The sequence below is a fragment of the Lutra lutra genome, chromosome 7 (assembly GCF_902655055.1).
Source record: "Lutra lutra chromosome 7, mLutLut1.2, whole genome shotgun sequence".
Taxonomy (NCBI): Eukaryota; Metazoa; Chordata; class Mammalia; order Carnivora; family Mustelidae; genus Lutra; species Lutra lutra.
This window is the reverse complement of record NC_062284.1, coordinates 33,009,772-33,030,217: the sequence shown is the minus strand read 5'-3', so window position 1 is coordinate 33,030,217 and position 20,446 is coordinate 33,009,772. Positions and strand designations below refer to the sequence as shown.

Below are 20,446 nucleotides of genomic sequence, written 5' to 3'. Positions count from 1 at the left end.
TGAAGAAATAATTCACTACCCTTATCGCTTTGACATTAATTTAATGCAAAAATGTAAACAATGCAAAAAAAAAAAATGGGAAGATGATCTCGGGATTTTAAAAACTGAGTAACTTTCCATTTCACCTGAGACCTAGTTTGGCATTTGGGAACCTCCGATCTCATTCAACCTTCTCATTCAATATTTAAGCAAGGGCACCTTTCATTAGGTGCTGGAGATCTAAGAGTCAGCAAGATAGCGCATTTCTTGCCTCAGAAAGCTTTTATCAAACAGTTGTTATTTATGTGACACAGAGAGTGTGAGTGAGTGCACAATCCTATGGGGGGGGAGCAGCAGAGGGAGAGGGAGAAGCAGGTTTCCTGCTGAGCAGGGAGCTCAGACATGGGGCTCAATCTCAGGACCCTCTGATCATGACCTGAGCCAGAGGCAGATGCTCAACAGAGTCACCCAGATGCCCCCCAAACAGTTTTTTGATGCCATGAATACTGGGCACTGTTGAGAACACATCTAATCCAGCTGAAGGGGGAAGAGGAAATAACTGCCTTTTATGCTGAGACCCAAGAGTCAGTGGGAGTTATACAGAGAAGTAAACCTGAGGAAGAGAGCTCATTTCCAGATGGGAAAACTAACACCCAGAAATGGCTATTGACTTTCCCAAAGTCAATCAGCATAGTGGCAGAAAGAAAATGACAACCTAGGGATGAATTAATTCCTGGGCCTCTACTAGCACATGTTGCTACTTCTTCAGTCTCTTTGGTGAGGATCCTAACCGTAGACTTACTGTCTTCACTGTCCACCTAGCTCTAGGCTGATTAAAGAAAGTCTTAACACCTGGCAGTTAGCATCTATTACATAAAACGAGTATCTCGAATCTCACTTTCACTTGAATTCAGCTGAGTTCCCATAATTACTGCTTCTGCACTTTGTAAACTTTGGGGCTCAGCCCTTTCCTTAAAAGAAAAATCAGCTTAACAAAAATCACTGCTATTCCTTGGAGTGGGATTGGAGTGAGTTGGGGTGGGAGCCAGGATGGTCAGAAAACAAACCACACATATTGCTGCTTCTGGAAGCTTTGTTCTTTAATGAGCCATGGAGTGATTTGTTCATCAAGCTGCTTTTGTGTAGCTGTACAGTGCATATTCGGAGTGACACAAACTGCACTTTCTACAGATGATGTTTTGCTCCCCCCGCTCCAACAACAACAGAAAACAAAAACAAAAACAAAAAAACAACAACCAAAAAACCAACCCAAAAGGAAATTACAAAGTGCCTGTTGATTGCATCAGGAATGTAATCAGTTCTGTGGGTGAGATAAATCATTCTTTTTATAGAATTATTCTGTTAAACAGTAAAATGATATTATATTTCACAGGATATGTCCTTTTACAATACATAGTCTTTTAAAAATTTACACTCAGCATACTTATAAATTACTTTGAATCTATTAAAATAATACAATACTAATTTGTAATCCACACATTTCCTCTAGTAAATGCAATTACTTGGTTCAAAAGGTGCCAACTTTTATATGACCTAAGAGGGTTGATAATAGGTATTAATTATAAATGAATAGCAAGGGGATAGGTGCCTTCGTGTGGCTTTTTTGAAAACACTTTTAACCAAGAGACCGATAAGACCTAATAGATCCACCTCCACAATCATTATTTTGCTGTTACCTTTTAACACCAAATCAAATGTGGGAGTGGTTCCAGAAAAAAAGTGGTAAAAATTATATGAGGGGCACAGAAAGACTGAGGACTCCCTCAAATGCCAAGGACTTACTACCAAGGCCGGCATTGTGTTACTGGGGGGACAGTGCTGGGGAACTGTCACAAAATTATGGATAGACATAATGCATTTGTCAACACAGAACGATGCATGCCCATTGCCTAGCTCCCCCACCAAGGAGGAAAAAAGAGGAGAGGACGATGAGGAAAACCATCTGAACTATGTTTCTTTTTAAAATTAAAACTCTCTTAGCTTTGAACACATCCTGAGAATTTCTTCTCTAGCTCACCAAAGTGCTTGTGAAAGGTACACATTCGTTAGTTATAGTTTAAAAATACAAAAACAAAAAAACCCAACATGGCCCAGAGTCACTGAAGTGGGCCTGCAGAACCTTGCTGGGCTTCCTCTTTTCAGCATGCTTCTGGGACCCCCTCTTCTCTCCTCTGTCTTTGACAGTGAAAACCACCCTCTGTCAAGAACACAGAAGTCTCCACTAACCTCCCAGCAGCAGAGTAAGAGCTGCAGCTGGTTTCCAAAGTGTGAGAAGGTAGGGGCTCTGGTATCCCATTCCCTGACTTCAGGTCCCTCTGTCTCTTCAAGGCCCGTACTGAGAACTCTGTATCTCCCCTTTGTGTTTCTAGAAGCCCAGAGTAGCAAAGGAATTAAAATGGCAGGAAGTGCGTTACAAACTAAGTACGTCACCTCCCTGATCCTTGCTGTTTAAACAAATTTGCTTCACTTATGATACACAATGTAACCTTAAAATGATACTTCTCTGCTTCTATTTCATTTTCCATGATAAGGGATAGCTGGCTTTAATGTGGAGAAGTGCAAATCCAGGCTTTGTTTGGGGTGGAATGTGTGATACGAACAGAATACCTCCGTATTTTGGAGTATGGGCTCCAAATGTGGGGCTGCCCCATTGCTGCCACACAGGGATTTTTGTCTGTAGCATGTGAGATCAAAGAAAAGCAAAGCAGAAGCAATGGGCAGCGCAGCTGCGATGTATATGAAGGTTACACATCTTCATTGTAAATGATTATAATACATCATCACTTTGTGGTGACATAACTTTAACCACAGAGAGGACCAGTTAAGACCATATGGAAGAAGATACAGCACTTGGTTCTGACAGTTTTTAGGAGTTATGGCTTCATCTCTTTGTTAGGCCAACAGTATTTGTTATCCTATGAGAAGCAAAGCTTTCTTTCCTTCAAAGGGAGGGTCCCACACTTGCTCTTCATTCTTAGGATTGTGCGGATCTCTCCCCGCCCCCACAACCCTCCATTCTGGCACTTTGTTAAATGACTAGAAATCCACAAATCTAGCAACCAAAAAACAAGTATTTTTTATTTAATTTTATCCAAATTCAGGTTTCAGGTCCCTGAGAAATATAAAGTCTCTTAACATCCATTGCCTAGTTCTTATAAAGTGGCCTATAGGAGTAATTTTTTTTTTCCAACTGCCAAAAACTTATTTTGCAAACAAACAAAGAAAATCTGCAAAAATTTAGAAGGGAGAACATATGCCAAGATGTGTTCTCTAAGCCGTTCCTTGGAGCCAAAGGAAACTATCCAACAAGGGTCATCTCTTTCTCATATGGTATTTAATCAATGTTCTGGAGCAAGTAAAGAGTAGTAGTCCATGCCCAGCAGGACACTACTCCCCCAGGAATACTGAAACAGCCTGCGTAGCCTGGCTTGGGGCCCTGGGGCCCCAGAAGTCCCACTGGGACCTGACCATGCTGAGGGGTTGGGCTTTCCTCTAAGAGATTCTCCAAAGTTCGATTTTTAAAAGGCTTTAACATTTATTATTCCTCAGCATGAATAAGGTGGCAGATGTTTGCGGGATATAAAATCTAACACTTACTCACAACCATCATCATTCTGGAGATTTAAAAAGATTCCTTTCCCTAGCTCATTTCTGAAACCAAACCAGGGAGAGGTAAGACTCCTGCTACCTTTAGCTGCCACTCAGAATGATGTTCTAAGCCTGACCTCTGGGGCTTGACAATAACCACTGAGGCAGTGACATGAGGTTCAGTGTTGTGTAACAGGAGAGAATCTGCCCTAACAAAGTCTTAACATTTCCACAACTTCAAATCGAAGTATGAAAAGAAAGAATAACCAAAATTCAGGTTACAGATGGTAAAGGCTCTTTTTCAGAACAGTGCACGTGGTAGTTAGACAAGATGCGTTTAGTAACTTTAAAAATAAACATTTTCACATACTTATCTCAAGAAAGAGTATCATGTTTCATCTTCCATATATTATAAATAGCAAAAACAGATTTCTAATCCCACAAATGCTAAGAAGCTTAAAATGCTATTATAGCTCAGGTGTAGGGAGACACCCAGTGGTGAAAAAGATGGTCTGGTTTTTCCCTCAACCCTGGGATAGTGGCTCTCACCCCTACCCAATGGCCCTTAATCTGTGGGAAGAAATTCCACCAGGAGGAGGGAAGCATAAGGTTAAAAAGAAATATGCATACTATACATATATATTTACAGTAAACTTCAGTAACCAGAATATTAACAAAAATAGCTTCAAGTAGTCCTTGATTTATTTTTTCATCTATTTAATACTGATGGTCTGAGGAAAAGAAGGTAATCGTTAGATGGTTATATTGAAAACTTTTTTATTTTTTTTGGCAGCTTTCTGTTAACACTTATTCATGCAGTGTTGTGTATGAATGTTTTAGGAGAAGTGATTAGACGGTCACATTACTTGTCTGAGTTTGTGGTGGAAATCCACCAGCAGATGAACAGGTTCGTACGTGATCTTCAGCTTATTAATCTATACAAAGAGGAAAGCCTGGGTGGATTAGGATGAGACCCTCTTATTTAGGGATCACCACGTCTCTGAGATACTTTAAAAAAATTAGAGGAACCTAATCCTAGGACCAGGAAGTCTGAGTACAGTAGGAAAACTGAAACTTCAGCCCATGCAATATATTTGGCAGAAACTAACCAGGAGTGAAACCGGCATTATTATGACACTGAACATCATCAAAAAACAAAACATGTACTCTCTTCTTCATCATGTAACCAGATGTCTGAGACATGCTCTGATGGCTTCATGGAAACAATTACATTTTTACTTTCCCCAGAATATAACATGGAGTATTTCTCAAAAATCTTAAAATAGAGGGCTTAAGCTTTTTGTTTATAAATCCTTGGAAAAAAATTATATTCTACCCCAGCTCCTAACTATCCCAAAATAAACCCAAAGGCTTTTGCTTTCACGGTTAAGAAAGATTTATATGTTTTCTTCAAATGTCAAAAATCAGTGGTTCCCTCAGGCCCACCATGTTCCCCCCAGTTCAACACCCACCTCTGGGAAGGAAAAGAGGATGGAGGAGAGGCAACTAGGAAGATCTCCACAACTGACCCAAATCCCCAGGCCCCCGGTGGCTCTGTTTAGTGAACTCCCCAGTCAAATACAGCAGCCAAGGCACAGCTGGCACCATCCCCAGCAGGCTTCACAGAGGCCTTTCTGTTTCTGCAGGAGGCCCAGGAAATTAGCACACAAGTTCTTGGTTGTATGCTTGGGCAAGAGGCAGGACCACAATTAGGTTGGACTATTGTGGACGAGGGGATGAGAAGAGGCCCCAAAGCTGAGATGTGTTTACCACTCTGTAGCCATGAAGGGACACACAGCTGCCAGTTCAGACCATAAACTCATTATTTCCAAAGAGAGCTAGCTGTTGGGTGGAGCTGGAGTCTGGGTCCACAGCTTTCCTGCGGCCAGTCACAACTGTCCCCTCTGGGGTCTCTTTGGTTTTCTGAGGTGAGTTTTTCACATTCTTTAATTTCTGTTTGCCCTTTTCAGGGTTGAAGGTTCCTCTGCTGATGAACTGAGGCCTGTCTTCCAGGGATTTGGTCTGACCGAATGGCCCTTCCACTCCCAGGGCCTCGCCAGCTGAGGCAGCTCGGTAGAAAGGAGATTTAGAATAAATCTGAAATCGTTTTCTGGTCCCATGAGATGATGCAGTGTTAGATGAACATAAAGTAGAGAATGAAGAGTCTACTGAATCCAAAGAGTCTTGCTGCCTTTTTAGCTGCTTTCGTAACTTGCTTGAAGGTTCAGATTTGCCAGCTGCCTTCAGGGAGCTAAGGACCAAGCTTCTCTCTAATTCAAAAGAAGAGATCAAAGCTCTAAGTGACAATTTCCTCTAAAGCAAATCATCCCATAATAATAGGTTTCACCATTCCCGTGTGATGGGTGGGCTGAGGTCTGAAGCGTCCAGGCTGACCTACTCTGTTCACAGCCATAACCTGAGAAGTTTCCCATTTCTAAACATATCATTTAAGAACCCCAAGAAGTCTGGAGTTCGACTACGCCATTAGGAAAGGCCAACAACTGTCACTATCATTTAAAATACTGCCAGGAAGTCATCCATTTCCTCCAGGTTGCTTAATTTGTTGGCATGTGGTTGCTGGTAATAATTTCTAATAAACGTTTCTATTTCCTTGGTGTTAGTCGTGATCTCTCCCCTTTCATTCATGATTTTATTAATGTGGGAGACTCAGCCATCAGAAAGGATGAATACCCACCATTTGCATCAACATGGATGGAACCGGAGGGGATTATGCTAAGTGAAATAAGTCAAGCAGAGAAAGACAATTACCGTATGGTTTCACTCATATGTGGAACATAAGGAATAGCATGGAGGACATTAGGAGAAGGAAGAGAAAAATGAAGGGGAGGAAATCAGAGGGGGAGATGAACCATGAGAGACTATGGACTCTGGGGGAAAAAACGAAGGGTTTCAGAGGGGAGGCGGGGTGGGGGATGGTTTAGCGCAGTGATGGGTATTAAGTAGGGCATGTATTGCATGGAGCACTGGGTGTTGTATGCAAACAATGAATCATGGAACACTATATCAAAAACTAATGATGGGGACGCCTGGGTGGCTCAGTTGGTTAAGCCGCTGCCTTCGGCTCAGGTCATGATCCCGGGGTTCTGGGATCAAGTCCCACATCCGGCTCCTTGCTTGGCGGGGAGCCTGCTTCTCTTGCTGCCTCTGCCTGCCTCTCTGCCTGCTTGTGTGTGCGCTCTCTCTCTCTCTCTGGCAAATAAATATAAAAACAAAACAAAACAAAAACAAAACAAAAAACCAACGATGGTAACTAATACAACATAATAAAATTAAAAAATAAAATACTGCCAGTATATGTAGTAATTCTATGTCTCCCTGAGACATGCCACGTAGTTAAATACCTCTTTTGGTATAAGCCCATCTCTCAGCAGGGCCCAACTCCTATCAATCACCCTTAGAACATGGATCATGGATCAGTAAGACAACATGTGTTGTAATTGTTGGGTTTTCTCTGTGGTAAACAGAGAAGAAAACATTAAGTTGACAAAAAACTGCATTACATTAAATGTTGGGTCTGATGAACAATATATAATGGAAGCTTCACAAAGATCAGTATATTTGAATTCCTTAGGACTTTGTCACCTTCTCCCATAAGGTCAGGCATTCTTGAAAGGAATTTTGTTTTAGCCTGGGAATCCTTATTCCTCCCTTGCAAAACAAATCTGGATTCTTTGGTCTAATATGTTCATTTACCTGATTTCTCAGAGATGGCACCTTCAGACTCAATATTCAAATTTTCTGAGCTATCAGCAGTCCCAATGGAGGCCTCAGACTCAAGGGTTTCATCATCAGAAGCACGGGGTTCCAGTACAAGCATCTCAAATGTTAGCTCCTCCCTGTAAGATATAATCAAGAAATCCACCAGTGTTTGATAAGAGGAGGAAGGAAGACAACAGGAAAAAAAGACTTACGATGAAAGAAATTCAAGTAGCAAAACAGTCACATTTCCTACTGTTCCCATCCAAAATGGTGATAAAGACCCGTAAGCCACAGTAATGATGGAGGATACAAACATAGTCTAGGACCTATAACAGAGCAAAGAGTGAGTGGGGGGAAAAGATGCTGCAGCTGTAAGATATTTTGGTAAAATGAACTCTGTGCTGATAACCAGGAAATCAGGGTTCTAAACTCACTCTACACTCATATGAATGCACTGGCAAAGTACTTTCCTCTCCCTGGACCTCAGCCCCCTCATCCACAAAACAAAGAGATGACATGAGATAATCTCTGAAATTCCTTCTAGCTCTTTAACTGTTTTCCATCAACTGGCACTAACGATGAAGTAAAACATCATTGGTCTTTTCTGTCCTTTGCCTCTTATGCCACCTCCACTCAAGCATTCTCTACTCCTCTTCATCAGGCATCCAACCTACCTTTCAGTTGTGCCCCTTGTTCCCTCAAGTCTTGGACTTGGTTCCTAATCTTGCTTTCTCGCTACTACTTGATGTCACCTGATCTGTCAATAAACATCTTCGTAAAAGCTCACCTCAGTACTCTCACACTAAAGTGTCCTTGTGTCTGCTACTTCTAACAATCTTTCCTTCACATTACGTGGGCAATTTCTCCAATGTGCAGATCTTAGAGTTTGTCACTACCTGGAAATATACTAGCTCTGAGTCCCAAACTTCCACAATTTCCTTATCCTTCCAATTCTTACTCCCTTTCTCATCAAATCTCCTTTCTTTCAGAGCCTTCTTAGCTCTGCTTCCACTCTACCTAGCTCAAACTATATTCTCCAGTGACATTTTCATCAAAGCTGAGTGAGGTCTTCTTTTCAAATTAGATAGCTAGCCCCTGGTCAAGGTGCACAACCTCTGCCTTATCGTGTCCTGTACAGCTGAGTCCCAGCTGCTTTTTTTTAGCTTACCAAAATTCTAGAGTCACTCCTGACAGGCAAAACCTATTTTAACAGACTCAGATGTCTCCTAATGGATCAATCTCTTAGACCTGAGATCCTGGAACTCAGAAACAAAAATCCCCTTAAAACTTTCGAGCCTTTTTTGTCAACAAGAACCGATACACAGTACCCTCAAAAAGAACCATAGCATGTCTGTACTATCCCCAAGATGTAGTGTTATTGTTACTTAACCTTGCTCTAGTGATGGTAGAGGGCAGAGAGTTGACTATCTGCCTCTCTCCTAAATTGCCACCAATTTCCCCACCTAGTATCCCAGCACGCACTAGAATTGCTGCCTTACCCTGACCATCCAGTTGGTGGCCCCATGGCTATACTGATCTTCAGATAATAACCTTTAGTTCTCTTTTTTGTTTTGTTTTTAAGATTTCATTTATTTATTTGTCAGACAGAGAAAGCAAACACAAGGAGGGAGAGCATCTGGCATAGGGAGAAGCAGGCTCCCCACCCAGCAAGGAGCCCTATACAGGACTCAAGCTGAAGTCAGACACTTAACTGACTGAGCCACCAAGGTGTCCCACTTTAGGGAGTTCTGAATGACGCCCATTCTTGAAAGGCACTTTTGTCTTAGCCTAGGAATCCTTACTCCTCCTTTTAAAGACCAACCTGTTCAATGAGGCTGATCTCAGACCTGTTCAGAAACCTGGCTAAGACTGACACACCTTATCACAGTCACCAGCACTGTCACTCAAGAAGCTTCAGGTACACCCTGCTCATGGAGCTTCCCTCACTGAGGTGACAACTCTTCACGCTCTTACCTGAGTCCAGGCAACATGTCTTTTTCATCTTTGCATCTCCTGTATTACCGGATACAGTGCTTGGTACATAGGGGAGATTTAATAAAAAAGGAAAAACCAAGAGAGCACAGAATGCAGAAAATGAGAACAGGTAACGACTGGTGGCTCCCTTTCCTCCTGGAAACTTACTTCTCTTTCTGTAGGTTCTCAATCTGCTCAGTCAGTACCCTCTCCTCTTGCTGCATGGCTGCTTGCTGTTGTTCTGTGATGTCAGTCTCCACTGTGGCTTCACTAGTCAAGGTCTCTTCTGGGACATCAGACATGGAGGGCAACCGGACCACAACAGGAGAGGATGGACTTGGATAGTTTCCTCGACGAAGTCGCCCCTTTCCCTGCAAAGAAAAATATGTGTTAGCAGTAAATTGAGTGACTACATTAGGTGTATGCAGCCTGTTCAGAAGAGCAAGTGTACTTCCATCAAACCAGGTAAATGGTAGGAATAAATGGAAACATTCTGCAAGCCCTCAGATATTTAGAAGATACTGTCCATCAAACAAATTTAGATTAAGTATTTCTTGCAGGAGAACTAGAAAATGGATACTTTGGTAGGTGGCACTGTGGGAACACATTATGCCCTGAGAGGAGAGATTCTTCACTTAATATAAGCTTTGTCCACTCCAAACAAGTATCCATACCTGGCTATTTGAATTTAGTTAAAATTAAATAAATGTAAATTTTAGTGCTGTATTCATACTAGTCACATTTCAAGTGCTCAATTGTCACGGGAGGCTAGTGGCTACCATACTGTATAGTGCAAGATACAGAACATTTCCATCCACAAAGGTCTGAAAGACAATGCTGCTCTGTAACTTTAACCTTGGAATGCACAATCTCTCTAGGAAGGCTAAAGAAACATGTCCTGAAAAGTCAGTTTCATTTAAAAAAAAAAAGTCATTTATATATTACGGGATGCTTGTGAGAGAGATTCTCTGACAGCAGCTCAAGAAATTCCCTTTTTGAGATTAGGGCGGGGGGGGGGGGGAATCTCATTGCTTTTAATTTAGTTACCTTGTATATGACTTTAGCTTCTGATAATAGCAGACTAGGTATTTCAGATTAAACCTCCTTCTGAGAGCACCTGGACCAAACATAAAAAACCCCAAATAGGGGCGCCTGGGTGGTTTAGTGGGTTAAGCCTCTGCCTTCAGCTCAGGTCATCATCTCAGGGTCCTGGGATTGAGCCCTGCATCAGGCTCTCTGCTTGGCAGGGAGCCTGCTTCCCTCTCTCTTTCTGCCTGCTGCTCTGCCTACTTGTGATCTCTCTTTCTCTGTCAAATAAATAAATAAATAAAATCTTAAAAAACCAAAACCAAAACCAAAATATTCTTGAAGGCACCAGAGAGCTAGTTAACAAAAGCAAACAAAAGAGAGGCTAGTTCGGCATTCAGGGCTAATCTAAATTTAAGAAGATGTAGCTGAGAATCTGAGCAGAGTTTCTGACAGACTACAGCAGGGGTTAGCAAACTATGGCTTTGGGCCATATCTGGCCTTGTGCCTGATTTTGAAAATAAATCTTTACAGAAATACATTCATGCTCATTAATTCACACATTGTCTAGCTCTTCCGAAAAACAGCTGCAGCACTGATTGTTGCATCAAAGACCGTATGGTTACACAAAGCCTAAAATATTTACTCTCTGGTCCTTTATAGAAAAAAGTTTGCCAATCCTGGGGGAGAAATAAAAACGAGTCCAGATGCACAAAGGGTAGGACTGTTGCCTGGTAAAACTCCATGCCTGACACCTGAGATTCCCTAGGTTTGCATCCTAAACAAGGTAAGCTGAAATAAAAGTCTTTGTGGACACTGTAGCCTAGCTTCAAGTCATTTGAATGGTTCTGAAAATTTAAGTCCTAAAACCGGATTAAAGTAACCCCAGATGGCAAGGTGGGGGGCGGGGGGGGGGGGCCTAAGAACCTGACAAAAAAAAAAAAAAGAAAACACACTTTGGAGGAAAATCATGTCCTCTCAGTCCTCAAAATACTTCTACAAATAGTTTTTCAAATACTATGTATGACACATAATCAAAGGTAACTAAGCACAAAAGGAGACAAGACAATGTAAATGAAAACTAGTGAAAACAACAAAACCCAGAAACTTTCAATGACTCCAGATACTGTGGCTATCAGACAGACTTAAAATAACCATGCTGAAGGAGATAGAAAGACAGAGTTGAAATGGTAGACTGGAAGTTAAGGCAGAAGAAAACAAAGAATCAAGCAGAAAATAATTTTCTTCCTGAAAAAATTAGGAAAAGAAGGTAAAAAGTTAGAAAGGACAAAATAAAAAGATCAACCATACGTAGAAAGAATACCAGAAGAGGAGAGAGATCCTATAGAATACTAAAGAGATAATGACAGAGCATTTTTCAAAACCAATTAAATATATCAACCTACTGACTGAAGAAAGCATTCAAACTCTAAGGAAGATAACAGAAAGAAGTCCACACATAGAAACAACTGCTAAAATAACAGTGCACGAGATAATCTTAAGATTTATTTATGACAGACTGAGAAAGTAAGAGCATGAGCTGTGGGGAGGAGCAAAGGGAGACAGACAAGCGACTCTGTCTGTGATGAGCATGGAGTCTGAGATAGGGCTTGACCCTGAGATCATGAAATCCAGAGTCAGGATGCCTAACCAAGCCACCCAGGCACTCCAAGGTAAGAGATAATCTTAAAAGTAGTCAGAAAAAAAGTATACCTGCAACAAGGATACAAAATTAATATTCAAAAATATTCAGTTAAAATTCTAGATACTAATAATGAAGTAGCAGAAAGAGAAATTAAGAACACAATTCCATTTTCAATAGCACCTAAAAGAATAAACTACCTGTGAATAAACTTAACCAAAGAGGTGAAAGACCTGTACTCCAAAAACTACATAATACTGATGAAAGAAACTGAAGATGACACAAACAACTGGAAAATATATTCATGCTCATGGATTGGAAGAATTAATATTGCTAAATGTCCATATTACCCAAAGCAATCTACAGATTCAATGCAATCTCTCTCAAAATAGCAACAGCATTTTTCAAATAACTAAAACAAATACTAAAATTTGGGAATCATTAAAGACCCTGAATAGCCAAAGCTATCTTGAGAAAGAAGAACAAAATTGGAGGTATCAGAATTCCAGATTTCAAGATACTACAAAGCTGTAGTAATAAAAAACAGTATGGTACTTGTACAAAAACAGACACAAAGATCAATGGAACATAACAGAGTCCAGAAATAGACCCATGCTTATATGGTCAATTAATTTACAACAAAGGAAGCAAAAATATATGACAGGGGAAAGACTGTCTCTTCAGCAAATGGTGCTGGGGTAACTAGACAGTTATATGCAAAAGAATGACCTGACCACTTTCTCACATCAGACACAAAAAATTAACTCAAAATGTATTAAAGACCTAAATGTGAGATCTGAAACCATAAAAACTCCTAGAACAGAACACAGATAATAATTTCTCTGACACTGGCCATGGCAACATTTTCCTAGATATATCTCCTAAGGTAAGGAAAACAAAAGCAAAAATAAATAAATACTAGGACTACATCAAAATAAAAAGCCTCTGTATAGTAAAGGAAACCAGCAACAATACAAAAAAGGCAATCTACTGACTGTGAGAAGATATTTTCAAATCATCTATCCAACAATAAGGGGTTAATATGCAAAGTATATAAGGAGCTTATACAACTCAAAACCAAAAAAACCACAAACACCCCAATTAAAAAATGGACAGAGGACCTGAATGGACATTTTTCTAAAGAAGATCTACAGATGGCCTACAGACACGTGAAAAAATACTCAAGATCACGCATCATCAGGAAAATGCAAATCGAAACCACAATGAGATATTTTGCTTCTGTCAGAATGGTTAGAATCAAAAAGACAAGAAATAACAAGTATTGGCAAGGCTATGGAGAAAAAGGAACCTTCTTACACCAATGGTGGGAATGCAGACTGGTCCAGCCACTTTGGAAAACAGTATGGAGGCTCCTCAAAAACATAAAAGTAGGACAACCATATGATCCAGTCATTCCTCTACTGGATATTCATTCAAAGAAAATGAAAACACTAATTTGAAAAGATATATGCAACCTCATGTTAATTGCAACATTAATTCACAAATTACGTAGGCAGCCCAAGTGTCCACTGATTGATAAATGGATAAAAAAGTAATGGAATATATTCAGTCATAAAAAAAAGGATGAGATCTTGCCATTTGTGACAACATGGATGGAACCAGAAGGTATCCTGCTAAGTGAAGAAGTCAGATAAAGACAAATTCATGATTTCACTTATATGTGGAATCTAAAAAATAAAGCAAATGAATCAACAAAAAGAATCAGATCTTTTATTTTTTTATTTTTTTTTAAAGATTTTATTTATTTATTTGACAGAGAGAAATCACAAGTAAGCAGAGAGGCAGGCAGAGAGAGAGGAGGAAGCAGGCTCCCTGCTGAGCAGAAAGCCCGATGTGGGGCTCGAACCCAGACCCTGGGATCATGACCTGAGCCGAAGGCAGCGGCTTAACCCACTGAGCCACCCAGGCGCCCCAGAATCAGATCTTTTCAATGTAGAGAACAGGGCACCTGGGTGGCTCAGTGGGTTGGGCCGCTGCCTTCGGCTCGGGTCATGATCTCAGGGTCCTGGGATCGAGTCCCGCATCGGGCTCTCTGCTTGGCAGAGAACCTGCTTCCTCCTCTCTCTCTCTCTGCCTGCCTCTCTGCCTACTTGTGATCTCTCTCTGTGAAATAAATAAATAAAATCTTTAAAAAAAAAAATAAATAAAGTGTTAAATGTAGAGAACAAACCAATGGTTGCCAGAGGGAAGGGGGCAAAGGGATGAGTTAAGGGAAGTAGGAGATCCAGGCTTCCAGTTATGGCATGTATAAGTCACAGGGCTGGAAAGTACAGCACAGGGTACCTAGTCAGCGGCACTGTAACTACCCGCAATAGCACTGCATAACATATATTTGTTGAATTACTATGTTGTACACATGAAACTAATGTAATATTGTGTGTGTTAACTATACTCAAAAAAAAATGTTAACTGAGTTATGAAATGGAAAACTATATATACACATGCAACAAAAATAAACTATTTGGTTCAAAGATTACTTTTTCCACAGAATAATGGAAAGCAAAATATAATAGATGCTATTTTTATAGTGGTGCAAGGAAAGAAACTGCCAATCTAGAATTTTACACCAAGCAAAACTACCTTCAAGAATGAAGCTGAAATAAAGATACTTTTACACAGACTAAGATACAATTACAAATACAATCACCAATACAATTGCACTAAGGGACATAAAAAATGAAGAGAAGTCAGGGTGATAAATGAAGAACAAGGAAAAGAAATATATGAGTAATTTTGAATGAATACTGACCCACATAAAAACATAAGAATAATGTGCGGATTTAAAGTATACAGATAATTAAAAATAACAAGAGCAACTACATCATATATAATATATAATATAATAACAGCTGAAGCATATGTAAGTCCTTATATCATCGAAGATAAAAGTACAAATTAATAGACTTTGATAGTCATAGATTTATGTTGTAATCTTTAGGTTAACTATTTAAAAAAGAGTAAAAAAGTATAAAACTTGCAACTAACAAAAGAAAAAATGGAATAAAAAGTAATCAAAAGAAAAAGGCAAAACAAAACACAACAAAAACAAAAACAAACCCCAAAAAGGTAATAAAGAAAAGGAACATGTTATCAGGTAGGAATAATAAAACACACAAAATAAAATAGTAGATTTAAATCCCAATATATTAGGGATTACATTAAATGTAAATAGATTAAATGCACTTGTTAAAATCTGAAGACTGTCAGAGTGTCTTAATAAAGAAAACCCAAGTATATGAAATTTATTAGGGGCACATATAAAACCTTAGAATTTCAAAAGCTGAAAGTAAAAAGATGGGAATAAAAGACCCAGCATGTTTAATCAAAAGAAAACTGGTATAGCTAAATAAGTTCCAGGCAAAGTAAATTTTAACGTAAGAAGTGTTAATTTGTGATGAAGAGGGATATTTCACAATGACAAAAGCTCAAATTATGAAGAAGGTAGGTTTCCAAATTTGGAAGGACCTAAGAAATGGCTTCTGAAAGTTTAAAGTAACATATTGACAGAAATACTCAAAGAAACAGACAATGCTATAACTACCACAGAAAAAAATAAATGTGTATACACAAACCAGTAAAGCAACTTGATATACATTAAGTGACATAATAGACATATAAAAACTCAGTATCTAACAACTTCAGAATATATTTTTTAAAGATTTTATTTATTTGACAGACAGAGATCACAAGTAGGTGGGGGGGGGGGAAGCAGGCTCCCTGCTGAGCAGAGAGCCCGATGTGGGGTCTTGATCCCAAGACCCTGGGACCATGACCTAAACCGATGGCAGAGGCTTTAACCCACGGAGCCACCCAGGTGCCCAGAATATTCTTTATTTTAAAACATATACAGTACGCAGGGCCTTTGGCTCAGGTCATGATCTCATGATCTCATGATCTCAGGGTCCTGGGATCGAGCCCTGCATCTGGCTCTCTGCTCAGCAGGGAGCCTGCTTCCCTTCCTCTTTCTCTGTCTACTTGTGATCTCAGTCTGTCAAATAAATAAATAAAAATCTTTAAAACATATACAGTAAGAAAATAAATTTCCAAGGGGTTAAAAAAATTTACCTGACCTTTAAAGTAACTTAAAATAAGTTTCCTGGTAGTGTCATCACAAAGAGAAAACTAAAAATTCCTATACATTCAAAAATTAAGAAATAGACTTTAAAATATCCATGGACAGGGACGCCTGGGTGGCTCAGTTGGTTAAGCCACTGCCTTTGGCTCAGGTCATGATCCCAGGGTCCTGGGATTGAGTCCCAGATTGAGTCCCGCATCCGGCTCCTTACTCGGCAGGAGCCTGCTTCTCTCTCTGCCACTGCCTGCCACTTTGCCTGCTTATGCATGCACACGCGCTCTCACTTGCTCTCTCTCTCTGACAAATAAATAAATAAAATCTTAAAAAATAATAAAATATCCATGGACAAAGACGAAATCACAATGGAAATTAGAAATTATTTTGAACAACAGTATCAAAATATATGATACACTTTAACACTGCCTACCCTAAAGTTACAGCCCTACATGCATACATTAGAAAAGAAGAAAGGCTAAAAATTAAAGAGATAAGCACCAATTTCAGGAAACTAGGTAAAGAGTAACAAAGTAGACCAAAGGAGAAAAAAGTAAACAAAGATAAGAGTAAGTGAACATTAGAAAAAAAGAGGATCAAAGCCAATATGTAACTTTTTAAAAAGACTAATAAAAAGTTTAAAACCCTGGCAAGACTATGAAGAAAAATTAAGAATTCAGATAACCAAAGGCAGGAATGAAAAGAGGGACACTACTATAAATCTTGTAGATAAAAAAGTTAAGAAGCGGGACGCCTGGGTGGCTCAGTTGGTTAAGCAGCTGCCTTCGGCTCAGGTCATGATCCCAGCGTCCTGGGATCGAGTCCCACATCGGGCTCCTTGCTCATCAGGGAGCCTGCTTCTCCCTCTGCCTCTGCCTTCCATTCTGTCTGCCTATGCTTGCTCTCTCTCCCTCTCTCTCTCTGACAAATAAATAAATAAAATCTTTAAAAAAAAAAAAAAGTTAAGAAGCTACTATGAACAACTTTATGTCAGTAAATCTGAAAGTTTATATGAATTGGAGAATTTCTATAAAAATCCAAGTAATTAATACTGTCAAAGAATAAATTTAAAAATGTGAAAAATCTTATAAATTCAATCTATAATTTAAAACTTTTCCAGAAAGAAAACTACAGGCCCAGATGATTTTACTAGCAAACAAGAAGACAAATTCTTCCACAAAAGTTTTTTTTTTAAAAAGAATGCTTACCCAACTCATTTTCAGAGGCCAGCATTCCCTTGATATCAAGACATAACAAGGATATTAAAAGCACTATTATAATTTTAGTCATTACCACAGGTGTAAAAATCCTAAAAACATACTATAAACCTATTCAAGCAATATATAAGAAGGATATTACTGTAAGACTAGTTGATTTATTGCGGTAATATGTAAATTATGGTTTAACATTAGAAATGCACTGTGTGGTGTGTGTCAATAAAATACATACAGTAACAGCAATTTATACAATTCAACATAATAATCTAGTAACAACTCTTAAAAAAAAACAGGAATAAAAGGGAACCCCACTTAGAAGCATCTACAAAAATTCTATAGCAAACATCACTAACTTTGTGGTAGAAGACTGAAGCTTGCCCACTGAGACTGGAAACATGCCAAGAATGATCCCTATCAGCACTTCCTTTCTATAGGATACTGGAGGTTCTAGCTGATGTAGAAAGAGAAATAAAAAGCAAAAAGACTGTAAAAGACAAAGGAAGCTATCATTATTCATGAAAACATATTGCCTGTAGAGGTAGAAAATCTAAAGAAAGTGAGTTGAAAAAGGTCCGACAAGGAGAAAAAATGTGTAACGTCACTACAAACAAAACTTTAAAACGTTTTTGAGAGGAACTGGTCTAGATGGAGAGAGAAATCATGTTCATGGATGGGAACGATATTGTAACATGTCAATTCTCCCTAAAGCAATCTATTAGTTCAAAGGAATCTCAATAAAAATCCCCAGAGACTTTTTGTGAAGCCGATTCATAAAGAGCCAAGAATAATCAAACACGATTGAAGAAGAGGGTAGGATGATTTGTTCCAGCAGATTATTTTTAGAATGTTGTATTAATTAAAAAACCTGGTATTGGTACAAAGTCAAAACAGCATAGAAACAGATCAATGCACATATAGACTCTTGATTTATAATAAAAGGGGAACTTCATGACACTATGGAAAGAATTTTTTAGTTATATTATTATTTTATTTTTATATTTTTAAAGGTTTTATTTATTTATTTGAGAGAGAGAGAGAGAGAGATCACAAGTGGCCAGAGAGGCAGGCAGAGAGAGAGGGGGAAGCAGGCTCCCTGCTGAGCAAGGACCCCGATGCGGGGCTCGATCCTAGGACCCTGGGATCATGACCTAAGCCGAAGGCAGAAGCTTACCCCATTGAGCCACCCAGGCGCCCCTATTATTATTATTTTAGAGCAAGATAGCAAGCAAGCGGGGGTGGGGAGGCAGTTTGAGGGTGAGAGAGGGAGATAATCTTAAGCAGCCTCCTGACAAGGTGCAGAGCCCAATGTGGGGCTAGATCTGACGACCCTGTGCTGAAATCAAGGAGTCAGATGGTTAATTGACTGAGCCACCCAGGCACTCCAAGAGTATTTTTTAAATAAATGGTTCTGGAAAAACTGGATATCCATGTGAAAATATAAAGATTACTGCCTAAAAGGTGAGGGAAGCATTCAAGAGTAAAGGGAAGAGACTACACACCTGACAGCCAAAAGCAATGCATGGTCCTTGACGGACATTGGTTTAAAGAAAATCGCTATAGAGGACACTTGCTGAAACTTTAATATAGACTGTGTATTATATAACAGTCTTGTGTCAATGTCACACTTCCTGATCGTCAACTACACTGGGTGTGGTTAAATAAAATGCCTTTGATCTTATGATATACATGCTGAGGTATTTAGGGGTAAACTGTCATAAACTCTGAAGTGGTTCAGAAAAAAAAAAGCGAGAGAAAGGCAAACATGACAAAATATTAACATTTGTTGTATCTAGGTGAAGGTACATGGGTACTCATTGTATTAGTCTTGCAACTTTTCTAAATGTTTTAGTTGTTAAAAATAATAAACTGTGGGCGCCTGGGTGGCTCGGTGGGTTAAAGCCTCTGCCTTTGGCTCAGGTCATGATCCCAGGGTCCTGGGATCGAGCCCCGCATCGGGCTCTCTGCTCTCTGCTCAGCAGGGAGCCTGTTTCCCCCTTTCTCTCTGCCTGCCTCTCTGCCTACTTGTGATCTCTATCAAATGAATAAATAAAATCTTTAAAAAAATAATAATAATAAACTGGAGGGGCACCTGGGTGGCTCAGTCAGTTAAGCGTCTGCCTTCAGCTCAGGACGTGATCTCCAGGTCCTGGGATTGAGCCCTGCTTTGAGCTCCCTGCTCAGTAGGGAGTCTGCTTCTCACTCTCCCCGTGCCCCTCCCCCTGCTTGTGTTCTCTCTTTCTCAAATAAATAAAATCTTAAAAAACAAAAAAAACCAAAGATCACTGCCTTCATTTTATCACATACAAAAACTGTCTCCAGGTGTACTGGATACCTAAATATCAAAGACAAAGCAATAAAGCTTTTAAAAGATAATAAAGATGATCTTTATAACCTTGGGTAGTAAAAAAAATTCTTATACATGACCCTAAAAATAAAGAGTGATAAATTAGACTATATTAAAATTAAGAACCTCTGCTAATCAAAAGATACCTTTAAAACAGGGTGATGGGTATTGAGGAAGGCACATGTTGTGTTGAGCACTGGGTGTTATAAATAACTAATGAATCACTGAACACTACATCAAAAACTAATGACATACAGTGGCTAACTGAACATAAAAAAAGATACATTTAAGAGTGGAAGAAAAAAATCTGAAACAGGAGTAACCAGAATTCATAAGAACTTCAAATCAAACAAAAACAGGCAACCCAATTAGAAAAATGGGCCAGGGATGTGAACAGGTCCTTCACAAAAGAGGACAGCCAAACGGCCAATACACTTATGGAATAAGCACATTAGAGTCACAGCATAAAAATGCAAAGTAAACCACTCTGACACACCCATTAAAATGGCTAAAATGAAGGAATCTGGCAACATATGTAGTGGAGTAGAACAACTGGGAACCCTCCCTCATACACTGCTAGTATGTACAACCATGTTGGAAAAAAGTTCACTATTATGTAACTAACGTTGATGATATATGTATCTATGACCCAGTAATTCCACTCCTATGTATTGTCAACAAAAATATGTGCATGTGTCCATCAAAAATCCATGTATCAGAATGTTCACAGAAGCATTATTAATAATTCCCCAAAACATAAGCCAAAAGTCCTTCAACACTAGAATGGATACATTGTGGTATATGTGTATACTGCGATACTACGTTAATGACAATGAGCTACAACT

At 39.4% G+C, this 20,446-nt stretch overlaps 1 protein-coding gene across 9 annotated transcripts in view; it reads right to left on the bottom strand.

Moving 5' to 3' along the window:
* Positions 1–1,064: 1,064 nt before the first annotated feature.
* Positions 1,065–20,446, bottom strand: part of MYO9A (myosin IXA) — a 283,068-nt gene continuing 263,686 nt past the window's right edge. For all 9 annotated transcript variants that reach the window (XM_047735391.1, XM_047735390.1, XM_047735387.1 and 6 more), the window contains 3 exons: positions 9,451–9,653; positions 7,303–7,445; positions 1,065–5,858 (listed from right to left, as the gene is read on the bottom strand). In XM_047735391.1, the coding sequence (XP_047591347.1) occupies positions 5,395–5,858; positions 7,303–7,445; positions 9,451–9,653 (810 nt within the window). In that variant the 3' untranslated portion in view covers positions 1,065–5,394. The remainder of the gene's footprint in view (positions 5,859–7,302; positions 7,446–9,450; positions 9,654–20,446) is intronic.